The following is a 16,356-nucleotide window of genomic DNA, read 5'->3' as shown; positions in this document are numbered from 1 at the left end:
CATGGCTGAAGTGCCGCCGCTGCCGCCGCTGCTACTACCGCCGGTAGAGGGAAAATGCTGAGCGTTCCCGGGCCGGGCGGGCGGCGGCGGCGGCGAGGGCGGCGACGGGGACTGGGTCCCGCTTCCCGGACGCGGGGGCGGCGGCGGCGATGGCGCGACTGGCGGACTACTTCATCGTGGTGGGCTATGACCACGAGAAGACAGGTAAGGGCGTGGGGCCGGCACGGGGCGGGCGGGCACCGCCCCCGGCCCCTCCCCGCCTCCTCCCCTCGGCCGCCGCCCCCGCCCCCGCCCCCGCCCCGGGCAGATCCCCGGTACACCGCGCCGGGCCCAACGGCCCTGCAGGGGCGCCTACCCGCGTCCCGCCGGGCCGGGCCGGGCGGGCGGGAGACCCGACCTCTCCGGCCCCGCATTTGAGCCTTACGCGAACGGGCCGGGTCCGGGCCGGGGCGCACTGCTGGCCGACCGGGCCGGGGGCTGCGCTGAGCATCTGGGGAGGGGCGGGAAAAGAGTACACAGCCTGCCCCGCCCTGGCGGGAGGGATGGAAAGAAGGATGGAAAACGGGGGTTAGGCCCGACCGGGTGCCAGCCCTTCGGGGGGACGGGGATGGGGCTGGGAATGGGGGGCTTCCCCGGCTCCTGAATGAGGCCTGGGAGCTTGTGGTGGGATGGGGGCGGGCCTCGAGGGAGCTTGTCCTCTCCTGGAAAAACCCCGTGGCCGAGGCCCGGGTGAGTGATGATGAATGATGTTGGAGAGCTGCCCTTTGCTCCCTGCAAGTTGTGCTGAGCCTCATCCTTCGCTCTTGGGGGCCGTGTGAAACCACTTGTGGGAGTCCCAGCATGGCCATTGGTTTAAAGGCTGGGCCCTGGAGATGGCCTTACCTAGAATGAGCTTCCCTGAGAAATGGCCCTGTCCAGTTTTCAGGAGGGGGGTGAGAGATTTCCAAAGTAAAACAATTGAATGTCACTTAAAAAAGACAGTTAAGTTGGACACTTGAACTTTTAAATGTATGCCTCCTTTGTCCTCACACTTTTTTCTTTGTAAAGAATACCTTCCTACACTTTTAGCTGAGTGATTTTTAAAATTACTTTTTTCATGATTTCACAATTTAGGAATTTTATAATAATTTTCTCATTGTTGTGCTTTTATGTCCATAAGAACACAGCAGTAACAAGTAGAACATGGAAAGCTCTTCTATTTTAGTATAATAAATATTAGAAAGAAAACTTAAAGATTTTATTTCCTCTAGCCTCATTTTACAGATGAGGAAACCAAATTGAAAAGAGTTTGTTACTTGACTTTTGGTCACCACCTCACAGGTTAGAACAGATGTCTATTTTAGGCTATTACTTTCCCTATTGAGATGTTTGTCTCTAGGTATAATTTCCTTGTTGGAGCTTTCCCATTTCTTCTTAGATGGTTGGATTTGGAGATTGAAAGAGTCCAAAGCCTCCCTTAGGTACTTTACCAGCTGTGTGACCCATTTCTCTCTCAGTCTAATCATTTGTAAAATGAGGATAATGGCACCTATCTCACAGGGCTGTTGGGAGGACCCACAGTATGTTAAGTACTTTGCAAACTTTAAACTTAGCATAGAGATGTTAGCTACTGTTAGCAACAGTAATAACTTTTCATCACTCCTGGTTATCCTGATCTTTATAAGAAGCAAAGAGAAAGACTTTCCTAATTTACAAATGGGAGAGGAGGAAGGGAATTTGCATTTATTAAGCAACTACTTACTATGTTGCTGGCTACTGTCAGCTTGATAGAGTGTGAGTGAGTATGGAAGTTCTGCAGTGATAGGATAACTCAAAAGTTTCATCAATTTTGTTTCCTTCTGTGTTTAGTTTTTAGCCACATTGTATCATCTTTCAGCAACTTATTACTTGGGTGATAATGAATCTCCATAGTGAGCAAAATACTTTTCCCCCCCTAGATTGGTCAACTAGATGTCTATATTTGACATTGTTTTTTCAGTAATACTTTTAACTTTTAGTAATATGTTATTTCAGAGGTTTTAAAAATGCACATTCTTGCAATGGAAATTGTGTCATTTGTTAAATCATTATGAAATTATGAATCTTTCAATAAATAAAAAGACCTCCCCTTCTCTTTTCTCAGACTTTGTTACTTAAATATTTAGAATTGCTAAACACAATTTAAAGACATGTTAATGATTATATATCAAGAGACCCTGATGCAGAAAGATTCTCATGTGTAATTGATTAGATTTTTCTAGAATTGTAATCTAAATTGTAAATCACAAATCCATTGTATCTTTTTTCTTCCATCTTAATTGTTTTTATATTGAAACTTGATACAACTTGAGTAAGATATGTATCCCTCTCTCTTTAAATGAAACTCAAGTTCTCCATTTCAAGGTTCAAAAGTTTTAACATTTTCTTCTGAACCTTAGAGAATCATAGATATAGATTATGCAGGTTGACTATCTGTTTTGTTTTGTTTTGTTTTTTGTGGCAGATAAGCGCCCTCCTGAAAAATCAGGATCTCTCCCAGATGGCAGATGTTGTTTTCTTGTTGAATAGTTTTATGAATTAGAATACACTTTTAGAATGACTTTATGTAATTTAAGGGCTACATATATTATTTCTTTTGTTTTTCATGATTTCCTCAAATATTAAAGCAACTGTAATTTTTATTAAAATTTTGTATTGTATTTTTGACATTTTCAGTTTTGATTGCTTTAAAATATTTGTCATTCTCTACCAAAGGATTCCCTCAATATAAAGAAGTTGGTATCATATATGGAAAAAGCATCAAAATTGATATGTTTAAATGTAATGCTTCATTCTTGGTTTTTTGTTCTCAAAAATATTTTTCAAATATTTGAATGAAGGTTAAGATGTGAATTTATGGTATTTGCAATAATGAGCTACCTTTTGTGGAGGATTTGCTTTCTGAATGATCATTTATACAAATACGTTTCATATATATATATTTTTGGTCATCCATTCATTTTTATTGTAAGAGTAATTTTCTCATAGTTACCTTGAATTTTATCCTAAGCAAATGGTGCCTGGCTTAGTTATTATTGGGTTATTACCTGTGAAAGAACATTCATAGGATTTTAGGTTTTAGAATTTAGTTTGAGTAAAGGTTATTCCTTCCACTAAAGTCCTATTCTGGCTCATAGACATCTTGGATTCAAAGACTGTATGGAAAGTCCTCTCCAAATAGCTTCAGGATCAGGTTAGGTTCAGGATGGTTATCACATGAAACTACTAAATCATGAGGGAGTTTTCGGTCTTCATTGGTAGGGTATGTTGTGAAAATCACAGAAATATCAAGGTTTAAGAAGGTGAAATAATACATGAAGAAGGATGAGTAACTATCACATAAGTTTATAGTATGGCAACAGTATTCAGATTTTTAAAAAGATCTAGTTTGACATTGACAGTTATGAAATAATTTTAAATATAATGCTTATAATTGCTGTATATCTCAATTTTCTATATATTTTTCAAATCTCCAATCAGTTGCTATTACCTTATGAAATCAGCATAATAATACCTCTCAGGGTTATTGTGAGACTCAAATGAGATAATAGAATGAAATCTTTTGTAAATTATATAGTGTTATTGTAAATTGTTGTTATTCTCAATAAAGTCTATACAGTGAAATTTGAGGTTCCAATCTGTTTTTATCTCAAAGTACTTGGGACTTCTTTCATTATTGTTCAATTATCAAATACTGAAAAGTAATATATGGTTCATTTGGGATATTATCACTTGTTATAGAACATAGGATAATTACATCTTTTTAAATATGAAAGCCAACTTGACAATGATGAGTAATTATCCACAAGGCCTGACAGATGTGACTCAGTCTAGTGGTATCTAATTTAAAAATAGAAACAGGTTCCTGTGGGCAATTTACTGACTTATAATACCACAAATATACGTTATCTATGTTGTGTTGTATTATTTATTTATTAGATATTTCCCAATTATATTTTAATCAAGTTCCCAGAATACCAACCACTTACTTGGCTACTTGTAACCTGCTTGACCAGAGTTTGACATCTCTGACGTAGACAATTGGAGGTGTCACTCATTGAAGTTGGGAATGGGTGTTGGTGATGTTTGGTGGGCAGGGCCTGGGGGTGCTAGTAGAGTTCAATTCTATACCTGGTAATTTTGAGGTAAGTGGAATAATTTGTTTGGAAATTTACTTTAGGATGTTTAGCAAGAACAGGTTAAGATTGGTGTTAAGAGAGTTTTGTAACATGTCAACAATTAAAACATTAAGTACAAAGTACTGCTAGGCTCAGTGGGAGGTAAACTGTTTAGACATTCTTGCCATCAGAGTTTAGACTAGAGTATTTTAAAATTACGGTTAGCTGGGATGTATAGCTTTAGAAGGATTGAGTTCTTAGATGAAAGAATCCTAACAAGATGTGGAAACAAAGATCTTGAGAAGTTAACTGCTTGCATGAGCTCACACAAGTAGTAAGTAGAAGAACCATAATTCACATCCTGGTCCTTTGATTCTGTTCTTTTTCAGTAATCCATATATAATCAAATGAAATGGACATTTATTAAGCTCCTCCTACACAACTATGTCAGGTAAAGATGGGGAGAAGAATGCTAATGATAAGAGATCAGAGACTTCATGGAAGAAGTGACATTTGAGTTTAATTTTAGTCTAAGTGGAAATTCAACAGGCAAAGAGGGGAAGAGAGATCAGAGACAATTTGAATAATGGTACCAAGAAAGGATAAAAAATACAGTTGTCTAATTTGACTAAAATAGAGAAAAAGCTTGGAGCAAAGAGATGTAAAATAAAGGTAGAAGTGTTAGGATTCTTACAAAGTACTTATGTACTTAGTTCACACCTTTAAAGGAGTTTACTCATTAGTCCACACATTAGACTCACACCTTCAGAGAGCATATAAAAGCCCACTCTCTGGGAGGAGGAGTGAAGATTCCATTCCAACTTCGACTTTCTTGCTGGCTGGAGACACTGGGACAAGAGCTCTTGGGAACCAAAGAGAGAGAGAGGTCTCTAAGAAAGCTAGCTGAGCCCCAAGTGAAGGAGACCAGGCTTGAAGGAGAAAATAAATGATCTGAAGATAAGATTTGGAAAGAGACAGTAAAGGACTTTAACTCCTGGCTGCATTTTGGGATTATTGAACTGAACTGAAAGGAAGGCTGCCTCCAGAATCTCCCCAAAGGATCTGCTCCCAGAGAAGGATTACAATCTAGAGAAAAAAAAAAATTACATTTTGGTGGGACAGATAAGATCCTGATTTCAGTGGAAAAGCCTCTCTGACCCAGAAATTAGGGTGAATAATAAGGAAACTTTGTTAAAGAGCTAAAGTAGAATTTCAGCGAAATGGGGCAAATTTTTAGAAAACAGCCTTCTGTTTCTGTTCAAGGAAAATGTATAGAGAGCATTGTCAAGGTTATGAAAAGCCAAGGATTGATTATAATTTTGGAGGAGATCACTGAACTTTTAAAAACTGTGCAGTTCATATGACCTTGTTTTTCTATGGAAAAAAGAATTGGATCTAGAAGAATGGAAATTAGTAGGAGAAAAATTTTGTCAATACTACAACAAAAATGAACCTGACTCAATTTCCAAAAATACAATTAATACATACAATGTAATTCAACTGGCTTTAGGAAATTATATGAGTTATAGAATAAGGAAAAAGAGGAAAGAGCAAGAGGGGGAGGTATCATCTAACTTAGGTGAAAAGGACAAAGAATCAGATAAGAATTCACAGCAGGAGAAATTAGATAATTTCCAATTCCCTGATGTACCTCCCTCAATTAACCCTTCATGTATGGAGGGAGAAGGAGGAGAAGAAGAAGCAGAATCCCCTGTTAAGCAGCCTATGACAAGGTTAGAAAAAGCATTGGTTAAGGCAAAAAATGAAGGACAGGATGTAAGTGATTTTATAGAAGCATACCCTGTGATTGAAGAGCTTGACTCTTCAGGTCAAAAAAGGAGAAGATATACTCCTTTTGAATTGGATAAAATTAAGGATTTGAAAAAAGGTTGCACTCTTTATGGGGCTACATCATCTTATGTTAAAATGTTACTAGCTAATTTGGCTTATGAAATCCTAACCCCGAGTTATTGGAATCCATAGCAAGGACATGTTTAGAACCTGGACAAAACTTGTGGCTTTCAGACTATCATGAAATATGTAGGATTCAAGTCAGATGCAACAAATAACTTTTGACCAACTAGCAGGTGAAGTTTAGTATGGAGAGAATTCAGAACAGATTTAGTATCCCATAACAGTGTATGTACAAATTTCTAAGGCTACAATAAAAGCTTGGGGTTCCCTCCCCGGGCAAAAAGATTGAGGGACAGTTTTCACAAAAATAGAGCAAGATCCCAATGAACCCTTTGCAGATTTTGTGGGATGTCTGCAAACTGCTGTCATGAGAACTATTGGAGAGAATGCAGCTACAGAAATAATGACCAGACATTTGGCTATGGAAAATACCAATGAGGTTTGCAGAAGAATTATATGGGGACTAAACAAAGATGCTCCTTTAGAGGAGATCATAAGATGCTGTGCTACAGTGGGCATAAATGCTTATTATACTCAGACTATGATGAACATGGAAAGACAGGGTCCCTCTTGGAAGAGGATTTCAAGAAAAACTCGTCAATGTTTTCAGTGTGGAAAAGTTGGACATCTAAGAGCCCAATGTAGATATGGAGATACAGTGAGAAGACCGAGTGAGAGAAGACCTAAAACCCCATGTCCAAAATGCCACAAGTGTTTCCACTGGGCCTCAGAATGTAGATTGACCCAGGGAAATGAGAGGTGGGGCCCAGCTCCAAGACCTCATTCAAAACATAGCTGGGGCATGATGGCAGTTGAGGTTACACACAGGGAGCCTTTAGAAGGTCAAGACTCTGATATTATCAATCAGCAGAAAAAGTAATCACATGGCAGAAAGATATTACCTGATCAGTCAGCCAAAAAGCAATCAGATAGTAGAAAGGGATTGCAATTGGGGAGAATACAGGTTTTTTTAAACCAATAGGGGAGTGTCCAGTGCAAACAGCTCCAATGTAATTGCCAGATGATGAGAAGAGATTTAGAAAGTGGTAAATATAAAAAAATTAGATAGGTGAACAGCCTGAGAGGGTTTGCTTGTATTTCTTCAGATGGAGAAGGAATCAGATGAGTGCCACCGAGGCGTATTTGCCTTGTCCATCAGAGAGAGACAGAAAAAGAGAAAAATCTGGGAACAAAGGAGAAGACCTAAGAACAAAATCTGCAGGAATCATTGGATTCCCTAACACAAGATGAGACTAATGTAAGAGTTTAAAACTTGCAGGAATTATTGGATTCCTGGCACATGAACTAATGGACAATGGATTCCTTTTGTACTATTTCTAGGACTTAGGGATATGTTCCTCATGTGTTATGTTACTATGTGCTTATGTAATTTATGTAATTATGTGTGATGCCTCCCATATTGATGGATTTATGTATAAGTATTTCAAGGTCATGACCATCTGTGTTCTAAATCAAAAGAAAAGAGGAGATGTTAGGATTCTTATAAGATACTTATGTACTTAGTTCACATCTTTAAAGGAGTTCGCTCATTGGTCCACACATTAGACTCACACCTTCAGAGAGCATATAAAAGCCCACTCTCTGGGAGGAGGAGTGAAGATTCCATTCCAACTTCGACTTTCTTGCTGGCTGGAGACACTGGGACAAGAGCTCTTGGGAACCAAAGAGAGAGAGAGGTCTCTAAGAAAGCTAGCTGAGCCCCAAGTGAAGGAGACCAGGCTTGAAGGAGAAAATAAATGATCTGAAGATAAGATTTGGAAAGAGACAGTAAAGGACTTTAACTCCTGGCTGCATTTTGGGATTATTGAACTGAACTGAAAGGAAGGCTGCCTCCAGAATCTCCCCAAAGGATCTGTTCCCAGAGAAGGATTACAATCTAGAGAAAAAGAACATAACAAGAAAGGTACAGTGTCCCTAGATTATGGGATGACCTCGAATGCCAGACAAAGCTTTCCACATGTTTAGCTGGCCTCTTCTTTTACTCCACTCCCTGAGAAAACTTTCCTTGCTCTCTACTTGTGTTCTTATTCCCATATCCTCCTGTCTCCCCCCCCCCCTCCCCCGGGAGTTTACTCTCTGAAAATTTTTTCCCTTTCTCAGCTTCCTCCTTATTGCTTAACAATATACCCAATAGCTCCCTCATCCTTAAAAATATTCATTGACTCTGCCATTCTCTTAAAATGTTGCACTCTCTTTTTTATTATTATTTTTGCTTTTTATTTAAAAGATATATGCATGGGTAATTTTTCAGCATTGACAATTGCAAAACCTTTTGCTCCAATTTTCCCCCTCCTTCCCCCTATCCCTTCCCCCAGATGGCAGGTTGACCAATACATGTTAAATATGTCAAAGTATAAGTTAAATACAATATATGTATACATGTCCAAACAGTGATTTTGCTGTACAAAAAGAATTGGACTTAGCCACAAACATTCATGTCCCTTTCCTTTCTTTAAGATCTCTTTGGGATATAAGCCCAGCAGTAGCACTGCCGGATCAAAGGGTATGCACAGTTGATAACTCTTTGAGCATAGTTCCAAATTGTTCTCCAGAATGGCTAGATGTATTCACAATTCTACCAACAATGTATCAGTGTTCCAGTTTTCCCACATCCCAATGTTGTACTCTCTTCACCCAAAAACTTCTAGAAAGCATGATGTGAGGCAGATAGGTCAAACATGCTACTGGGTGGCACAGGCTGCCTTAGCCACTTTATGGGACTTTGTGGGCTAAGTACAAAGCACAGAACAGATCTTAGTTCTTATGGTTACTGTTCAGGAGAGTGGTGTGTATGGTTGGAATCAGATTAAACTGAAATTGAGAAATATTTAATACAAAAAAACTAAAAAAAAAACAAAAAAAACAGTAAAGCATAAATAACCTTATACTTCAAACCCACGTCAATATGCAGCCACAGGGATCCTTTTATACAGATCAGTGGTTCTCATTTCTACTTGAATTTGACACCATTCGTTGATGGACTTTCACTGGCTCACTTCCTCTGCTTCCTCTCTCTGAACTCATTCTTATGGGGCTCCTGACTCTACCACTATAGAAACTGTTTTTTCTAAGGATCAGTAATTTCATAACTTACAAACCATAGGACCATAGGTTTAGGTCAGAAAAACTTTAAATAATTTGGTGTTCTTGTCTCTCCCCTCCTCCTATTTCTTCCCTACTTCTGCCCTATTTTTTTTTTAAGATATGAGGAAACTGAGGCAAAAAGAGGTTAGAAGTTAGGTGACTTGTTTAGGGTCAGAAATAGTGTGCTAAGGGAAGATTTGAATTGAGGTCCTTTTACCCTAAACCCAACATTCTACGACAGCATGGCAATTCAGTGACCTTTTCAGTTTTCTTCCTCTACATTTTTGATGGTTGAGGGAGGTAAACTGTTTAGACATTCCTGCCATCATAGAGTTTAGACTAGAGTATTATTAAAAAAAAAAAAAAAAAAAAAAAAAAAAAAGGATAGCTGGGATGGATAGCATTAGAATGATTGAGTTCTTAGACGAAAGAATCCTTACAAAGATTCTGAGAAGTTAACTGCTTTCATGAGCTCTAAAAAGAGCCATCATTCAGATCCTAATCCTTTGATTATGTTTCTTTTCTGTTCTTTATATATATAATCCATATATAATCTAATGAAATGTACATTTATTTCATAACTTGATCACCCCAATATGTGCTCCTTTTTTGGCTTCTGTGATATTGCTTTCTTGGGTCCCTACCTGATTATTAGTTTCCTTTGATGAATTTTCTGTTTCTACTTCCAAGTTTGGAATCAGCTTCAAAGCATGTCTCTCTTCTAGTTATTGCCTCGTAATCTATCCAAAAGCCTTTTCTCAGAGTTCTCTTCATTGTCTCACATCCAGTCCAAAGATATTCTGCCCTAGTCCTGAGTCAATTGCATGCTGTAATCTCTTAACTAGATGATCTGTCAGCACTTTGAACTAAACATACATTCATTTCCAAAATCTTCCCTTCCTACCAACATCCCTATTTTTGTTGAGGGTACCAGTTTTCTAGTTATCCATATTTTAAAAGTCCTAGTTAGCTGTGACTTATCTCTCTTCCATCCAGTAATTTGTCACATCCTGTTGATTCTATTAATCTCTTGCATTCCTCTCCTTTTCTGTGCTTAAATGGACATTAGCCTAGTTTAGGCCTTGTTATATCTCCTTTTGACTGTTATGGTAGCTTCCTAATTGTTCTCCCAGCTTCCCATCTCTCTCTGCTAACATCCTAGAAAGGTTTTCCCAATTTCTTTAAATTCTAGTCCCTTACCTATGTTGGTTATTTTCAGTTTTTCCTGTATGTATGTCACTTTTTTTGTACATAATTGTTTGCATGTTGTCTCCCCTTTAGATTCTAAGTTCCTTTCTGGCAGGGACTGTTTTTGCCATTCTTTATATTTTTGATGCTTTGTATTGTTCCTTTCCCAAAAATAAGCACTTAATTTTTAACTGCTTAATTTGTTCCTCACATTATCCCACTTTATTTTTCTGTTGCACAGATTGGGATCTCCTATTACCTCAAGGATAAATTTCAGATTAATTAAGGCCCTTCAATGTGGTTCCAGTGCACCCCGATTTTTTTTTATCATTACCTCTTCAGGCACAAAACTTAACATCCTATCCTCTGTTGACTGTAAAATGACAACAGGCTGTCCTCTATGCCTTTAATGTGCACCATTCCTTCCTCATTTCCACTTTTAGAATCTTTCTCTTTCTTCAAGACATACTGCAAGCCTTACTTTTTATATGAAATGTTTTTTAATTCACCTTAACTATCTGTCTGAGTGTCTAATCTCCTTGAGGTCTCCATATTAGAATGTAATTTCCTTGTAAAGAAATTCACTAGATTTGTATCTCCAGCCCCTAGCACTAGACCTACTCAGTAGATGCTTAATAAATATTTTTTGATTGATTCCCTGATTGATCTTCATGGAACATTTCAATCGTTTCCTCTTCCTTGAAGCCTTTCCTGACTGACTCCTCGAGTTTTTATTGTTTTTTGTCTCTTTACATAGTCTTTGGTGATCTTTCCTTTGGCCTCTACTCTTTGCCTTTTATTATGTTAGTTTGTGCATGGGTTGTAAATCTCAACAACATGACATTTTTTGAGTTAGGCACTGTTTCCCTAGTGCTTAGCACAGTGCTTTGTAAATAATAGGAGCTTAATAAATGTTTATTGATTTGAATTGGCAAACAAGAATCACTTTATTAGGCAAACAAGAATCACTGAAGATTTGTGAGCAGGGAAGAGATTTGACATATTTCTGTATAAGGCCACCTTCTCTTTGAAGAACCATATTGATCTTTTTGTTTTTTCATCAGTTATTTCTAGATATGAATCCTTGTCCTCATAAGTGCCCAGTGAGCACCCGTAAAAGAAAAACTGTGAGGTAAAACCAACCACCACAATGACTGACAGGCTGACATACAACTTTCTCTACTCAGTAGCTCCCATTGCTTCACTGAAAGCATATTGGTGCATTTCACCATCTGTTCTCTGTGGCCAAGAATGGTCAGTATAATCACAAAGAGCTTGGTTTTAGTGTTTCTTTCACATCCAGTTTTGTGGTCGCTATGTATATTGTTATCTTGCTTCTGCTCACTTCACTTGCTCTTAGTTCATTACAAATCTGAGGGAAAATATTCCAACAGGATGAATAATGGAGCTGGGGGGAGAAAGTGGAGATGGGTCAATGGAAGAGAAACAGATTTGGAGACAGAAACCCAGGTTTGGAACATCAGTTCTGTGGCTCACTGCAGTGTACTGATGAGCAAGGATCTTTATTCTTCTTAATTTTCTTTTCTACTTCTGCAAAATTCAGAGTTGAATGACATGATTTTTTTTAGGCCCCATTCCAATATCATTTCTTCTGAAGTCCAGTGTCCAGTACATGGTCATGGAAGACCTATATTAAGAGAATGGCAATGGCAATAAAAGATAGTTTCAGGTGAGAGACGTTGGGATAAAAAAAAAAATTGGTAACTTAATGGATATGAGAAGAGAAGGAGAAAGAAAAGTAAAAAATGGGAAATAAGGTGATGCTGGTACTATGGACAGAGACAAATATTGAAGTTGGAAGAGGAAAAGGTTTAGAAGGAAGGATATATTCATGTTAGATATGTTAAATTTGAGATACTTGTGAGCATCTAGATAGAACTATATTGTAGACAGTTGAAGAAATGCAGGTCTGAAGCTCAGAAGGAACATGAGAATATGTGTGCTTATGCATACATGTGCATGTTTATAGGTTGTTTACATACACATGCAAGAGCATTTAATGCCTACTTGAATTAATTATATACAAATGGTAGTTGAAGTGTTAAGTATGCATTACAATTTTTCTTAGCAAATATAGTACAAGAATAGGAGAATCAAGGACTTAACCTTAGGGAATATCCCTTAAGAGAAGAAGGGGTCAGAGAAAAAAACCAGAGAACATAGTAACACAGGAACTAAAGGAGAAAATAGTTGCAAGGAGGAGGAAGTGATTTTCAATGGCAAATGAAAGTTTTACTATTTCCAAAGAGAAACCATTTCAGAGATGAGGAACCTAATACTCAGAGAAATGAAGTGATTTTCTCGGTTATTCCCAATGGCTAGTTACAATGTAAAATTAGCCAAGAACCAAATTCCCTTGCTCTTTAGTCTATGTTTTTTAGAAGGACTTGCTCTTGCCTTCTGAGAATTCAGGAGCAGTTTTATTGAAATGATACCTGGACCAGCGGTCTTCTAACTTAAAAATTTCATACCTGCAGCAGCAAAGTTTTTGAGCCTTCATCCCCACTGCATCTTATTTACCTATTTACAAGTGACATACATATGCTATTGTACTAATAAGTTGTTTTTCATTTTCTAAGAGAACAGTGACATTATAGATGATATTTTGACTTGCATGTGAATTGGGTTTAAATGAGGCAGAGTTTCACAAAGTTGACACCCTCTTTCTCTTCCTGAGTCATTGAAGTCCAATGTCAGGACAACAGTCAAGACTGTGGGTTGGATTGCAATGCATGACTGTGGCAACTTTGATGCCTGACCAAGGTCTAAGCACTCTACAATATCAGTGTCATCACTTTCCTGTCTTTTGGGACAAATTGTTCTCATTGGCCCATTTTTCTGGGAAAGTCTTCACGTGCTTGGAGTAGATATCATGGATAGATCTGAGGTCTGTCAGATACCCTCAACATGGCTCAGCCTATCTGCTGAGATGGTTTACCGTGGACTCTGTGCATGCTACAATTTCTTGGAGCCACAGGTGAGGCTGTCAGAGAGACACCAAAAATAAATGAGCAGCCCTGAAAAGAGCTTGGCAAGCCCTCACACCAAAGATTTTCCTCCTGAATACCGCATACACATTATAATAATTTATGCATATTATGATAGGGTGGAGGGAGAGTATTGTCTTTGGAGGTTAGGATGAACCTCATATAGTTCTTCTCAGTGTATTATCAGGAAGGCCTATCCAACATGTTAGGTCTCTTAGAAAGTTGACTGGCTTATTTTTGGCATATACATTTCTTTGATAGTATCTTTTATCCTGCTTCTTACATGCACCTGCTTATGCTTATTCTACTTTTCTCTTTTGCCCTTTGAGTGTCTTGAAATTTTTATTCTTTTTATATGGTAGTATACTGTTATTACAATCATATAACATAAGCAGAAGAAAAAAAGATAAGGTTTTTGTTTTGGTGAGAGAAAGTTGATATTGTTGAAAGTATGGTTCAGTTTTTTTAAAATGTTATCCAATCTTTTATTCTTTCTAAAGGGGTCAATTTTTGTCCATTTATAGTGTCTGTTCAAAATATCAAATGACAATGTAGTTTAAAAAAACCCCCAACAATAACAATTCCTGCCCTTAAGGAGTTTGCATTCTAATGAAACATATATAAATCAGACATACAAAATAAACATGGAGTGAATGGAAGGTAATGTTAACTGGGATAATACAGAACAGAAAGGAGTCTTAAAAGGACTTATGGAGATTTCTTTTGATCTGAATCTTAAAAGAAGCCAGGGATTCTCACAGTTAAGAGAGAGAACATTCCAGGCATAAAGAGCAGACTTGCAAAAAAAAATCCAGAGGGATGTATAATAAACAGACAAGTAAGCCGAATGGTTAGGTGAGTGCATATATGGGAGAGAGTAATGTTTGGGTTTTTTGTGCTTGTACTCGTATAGATTTCCCAGGCTTTAAACTGGTTTTCTGAGCCAGTCATCTTGTCTGGATTCTGCTGCTTATCTGCCTTATTGTTTGTTCTTGTCCTACTATTTCCATACTTGAACAAGAATTAAAGTTGTATGTTCCCCTGCCACACTCCTGAATAACCACCCTTCCCTGTTCTGCTTTGTTCTGACCCCAACTTGTCCCAATCTTCATGTCTATATAAGACCCTTTTTTGGACTGATTTCTCAGTTTGCCTCTTCTGTCTGAACACTCTTACTTTCCAATTTTGGGGGGCCTACTTTTGCCTCTTGTACTTATATTTGATTGCAGATTAGAATCCTGAAGATATTGTCCAACACTATGATATTATATAGAAATATAAAAACCAATACTATATGTTTATAGTAGGGCCAGTTGAAATATATCACATTTTTCCTTCTATGATATTGAAAAGAATAGAAATTCTCTGGAACCCTTAATTCAGTTATAGTAAAAATTAAGACTTTATATGAGACAGCTTTGTTCTTCATAATAGTTGGAATATGTAATAATACTATTTCTGTTAATGAACATATAAATTAATTAAAATAAATGTTTTAAAAATTATTGGTTAAGGACTCTTGATATATTAGTTTTGATTCAACTTAATTCATATGAAAGTATGTTTTGAATTATTTAAAAAGTATATTTTGTTTTGATCATTTAACACACTGATATCCTTATTAAGTTACCTTCCTTTTAAAAAATCTTTTCATATAAAAACAATATTTTCACTTTTTAACAGAAAATAAGGATGTAACCTTTAGTATTAAATAATTTTTTTGATAGAATGCTGGTCCTAGAGTCAGGAAGACCTAAATTACTAGCTTTGTAAATCTGGATAAGTGTCTTAACCTCTGTCTGCCTCAGTTTCCTCCGTTGTAAATTGGGAGGTCATGATAGTACCTCCCTCAGTTGTTGTGAGGACTAAATGAGATAGTATTTGTAAAGTACATAGTAAATATTTGTATCTTCCCTTTCTCTCTTACCTTTAAAAATAATACTAGAAGTTTGTTTTATTTGTAAGTATTCCCTCTGCAGTCATGTTATCTGCCCTCTTAACTCATTGTTGTCCAGCCATATCTTGCTTGTTTTCATTTTTGAATTTGAGGTATTTCTATGTCAAATGTTTGTATGTTCAATCCCCTTTATCTGTTATGAATGAGATTAATATGGTCCCCACTCTTTCCACCCCTTCAGTTTCATGTTTGTACTCTTCTCAAATTCAAATTATAAGAAATAAGTCCCAAAGTTCCTTCCTCTTTTTTAATATTATTATATTCCTCTTCTTCCTTTCCCTTCTGTTTTTCTCTCTTAATACTTTCAAAACAGTACTAGTAAACTTCCAGAATCAGTTTTTTGTTATTTAATTCCTTTAGTTTACTTTTAACACATTAAGGATCTGAGGAGACACTTGTTTTTTCTCCACTTTTTAGAATGTTAGCACATTCTTCCAATTAATTTATCTTACTAAGTTTTTAGATTGATTTCTGTTTGTATTTCAATATCCCCTGGCTTTTCAAGATTACATATTTGAAGTCCATTTGAAATCCACAGCTTCCAAATGTTGATTTCATGCAGTAAGTTATCTCTTATGTTTTTTATATTGATTGATGGATTCATTTTTAGTAGAGCATATCTCAATGCTGTAACTAGATAGATGTTGGAAGATGCTATCTGATAGTGTGTTATCACTAACAGAAAGAGTCGCAAAACCTTACTTTTGAAAAGAAAGTCAGAGAGTATCCAGTCCAATCTTTTTCTTATTGGTAATCCCCTTGTAATCTCTCTAAAATGTTGGTCGTGCAGAATTTCTTTGAAGACTTTATGAGGGAACCCACTATTTCCCAAGGCATCTCATTCTACTTTTAGATAACTGTAATTGATAGGAAATTTTCCTTTTCTAAAGCCTTAAACTGTCCATCTGCAGTTTCTGTCCATTCTTCCTTCTGGGTTCTGGATTCAAAACAAAACCAGTTGAATGATTCTACCATATGATAATCCTTCATTTACTTGAAGACAGCTTTTACAACACCACTGAGCATTTTTTTTTTTTTTTTTTTTTTT

At 37.3% G+C, this 16,356-nt stretch overlaps 1 protein-coding gene across 4 annotated transcripts in view; it reads left to right on the top strand.

Annotated features, from left to right (window-relative positions):
* Positions 1–16,356, top strand: part of SBF2 (SET binding factor 2) — a 448,846-nt gene continuing 432,490 nt past the window's right edge. For all 4 annotated transcript variants that reach the window (XM_074273454.1, XM_074273453.1, XM_074273452.1 and 1 more), the window contains exon 1: positions 1–204. In XM_074273454.1, the coding sequence (XP_074129555.1) occupies positions 150–204 (55 nt within the window). In that variant the 5' untranslated portion in view covers positions 1–149. The remainder of the gene's footprint in view (positions 205–16,356) is intronic.

The sequence above is a fragment of the Sminthopsis crassicaudata genome, chromosome 6 (genome assembly GCF_048593235.1).
Source record: "Sminthopsis crassicaudata isolate SCR6 chromosome 6, ASM4859323v1, whole genome shotgun sequence".
In the NCBI taxonomy this organism is placed as follows: domain Eukaryota; kingdom Metazoa; phylum Chordata; class Mammalia; order Dasyuromorphia; family Dasyuridae; genus Sminthopsis; species Sminthopsis crassicaudata.
Note: the sequence above shows the minus strand (reverse complement) of the source record. Positions and strands in the feature narration are given on the sequence as shown.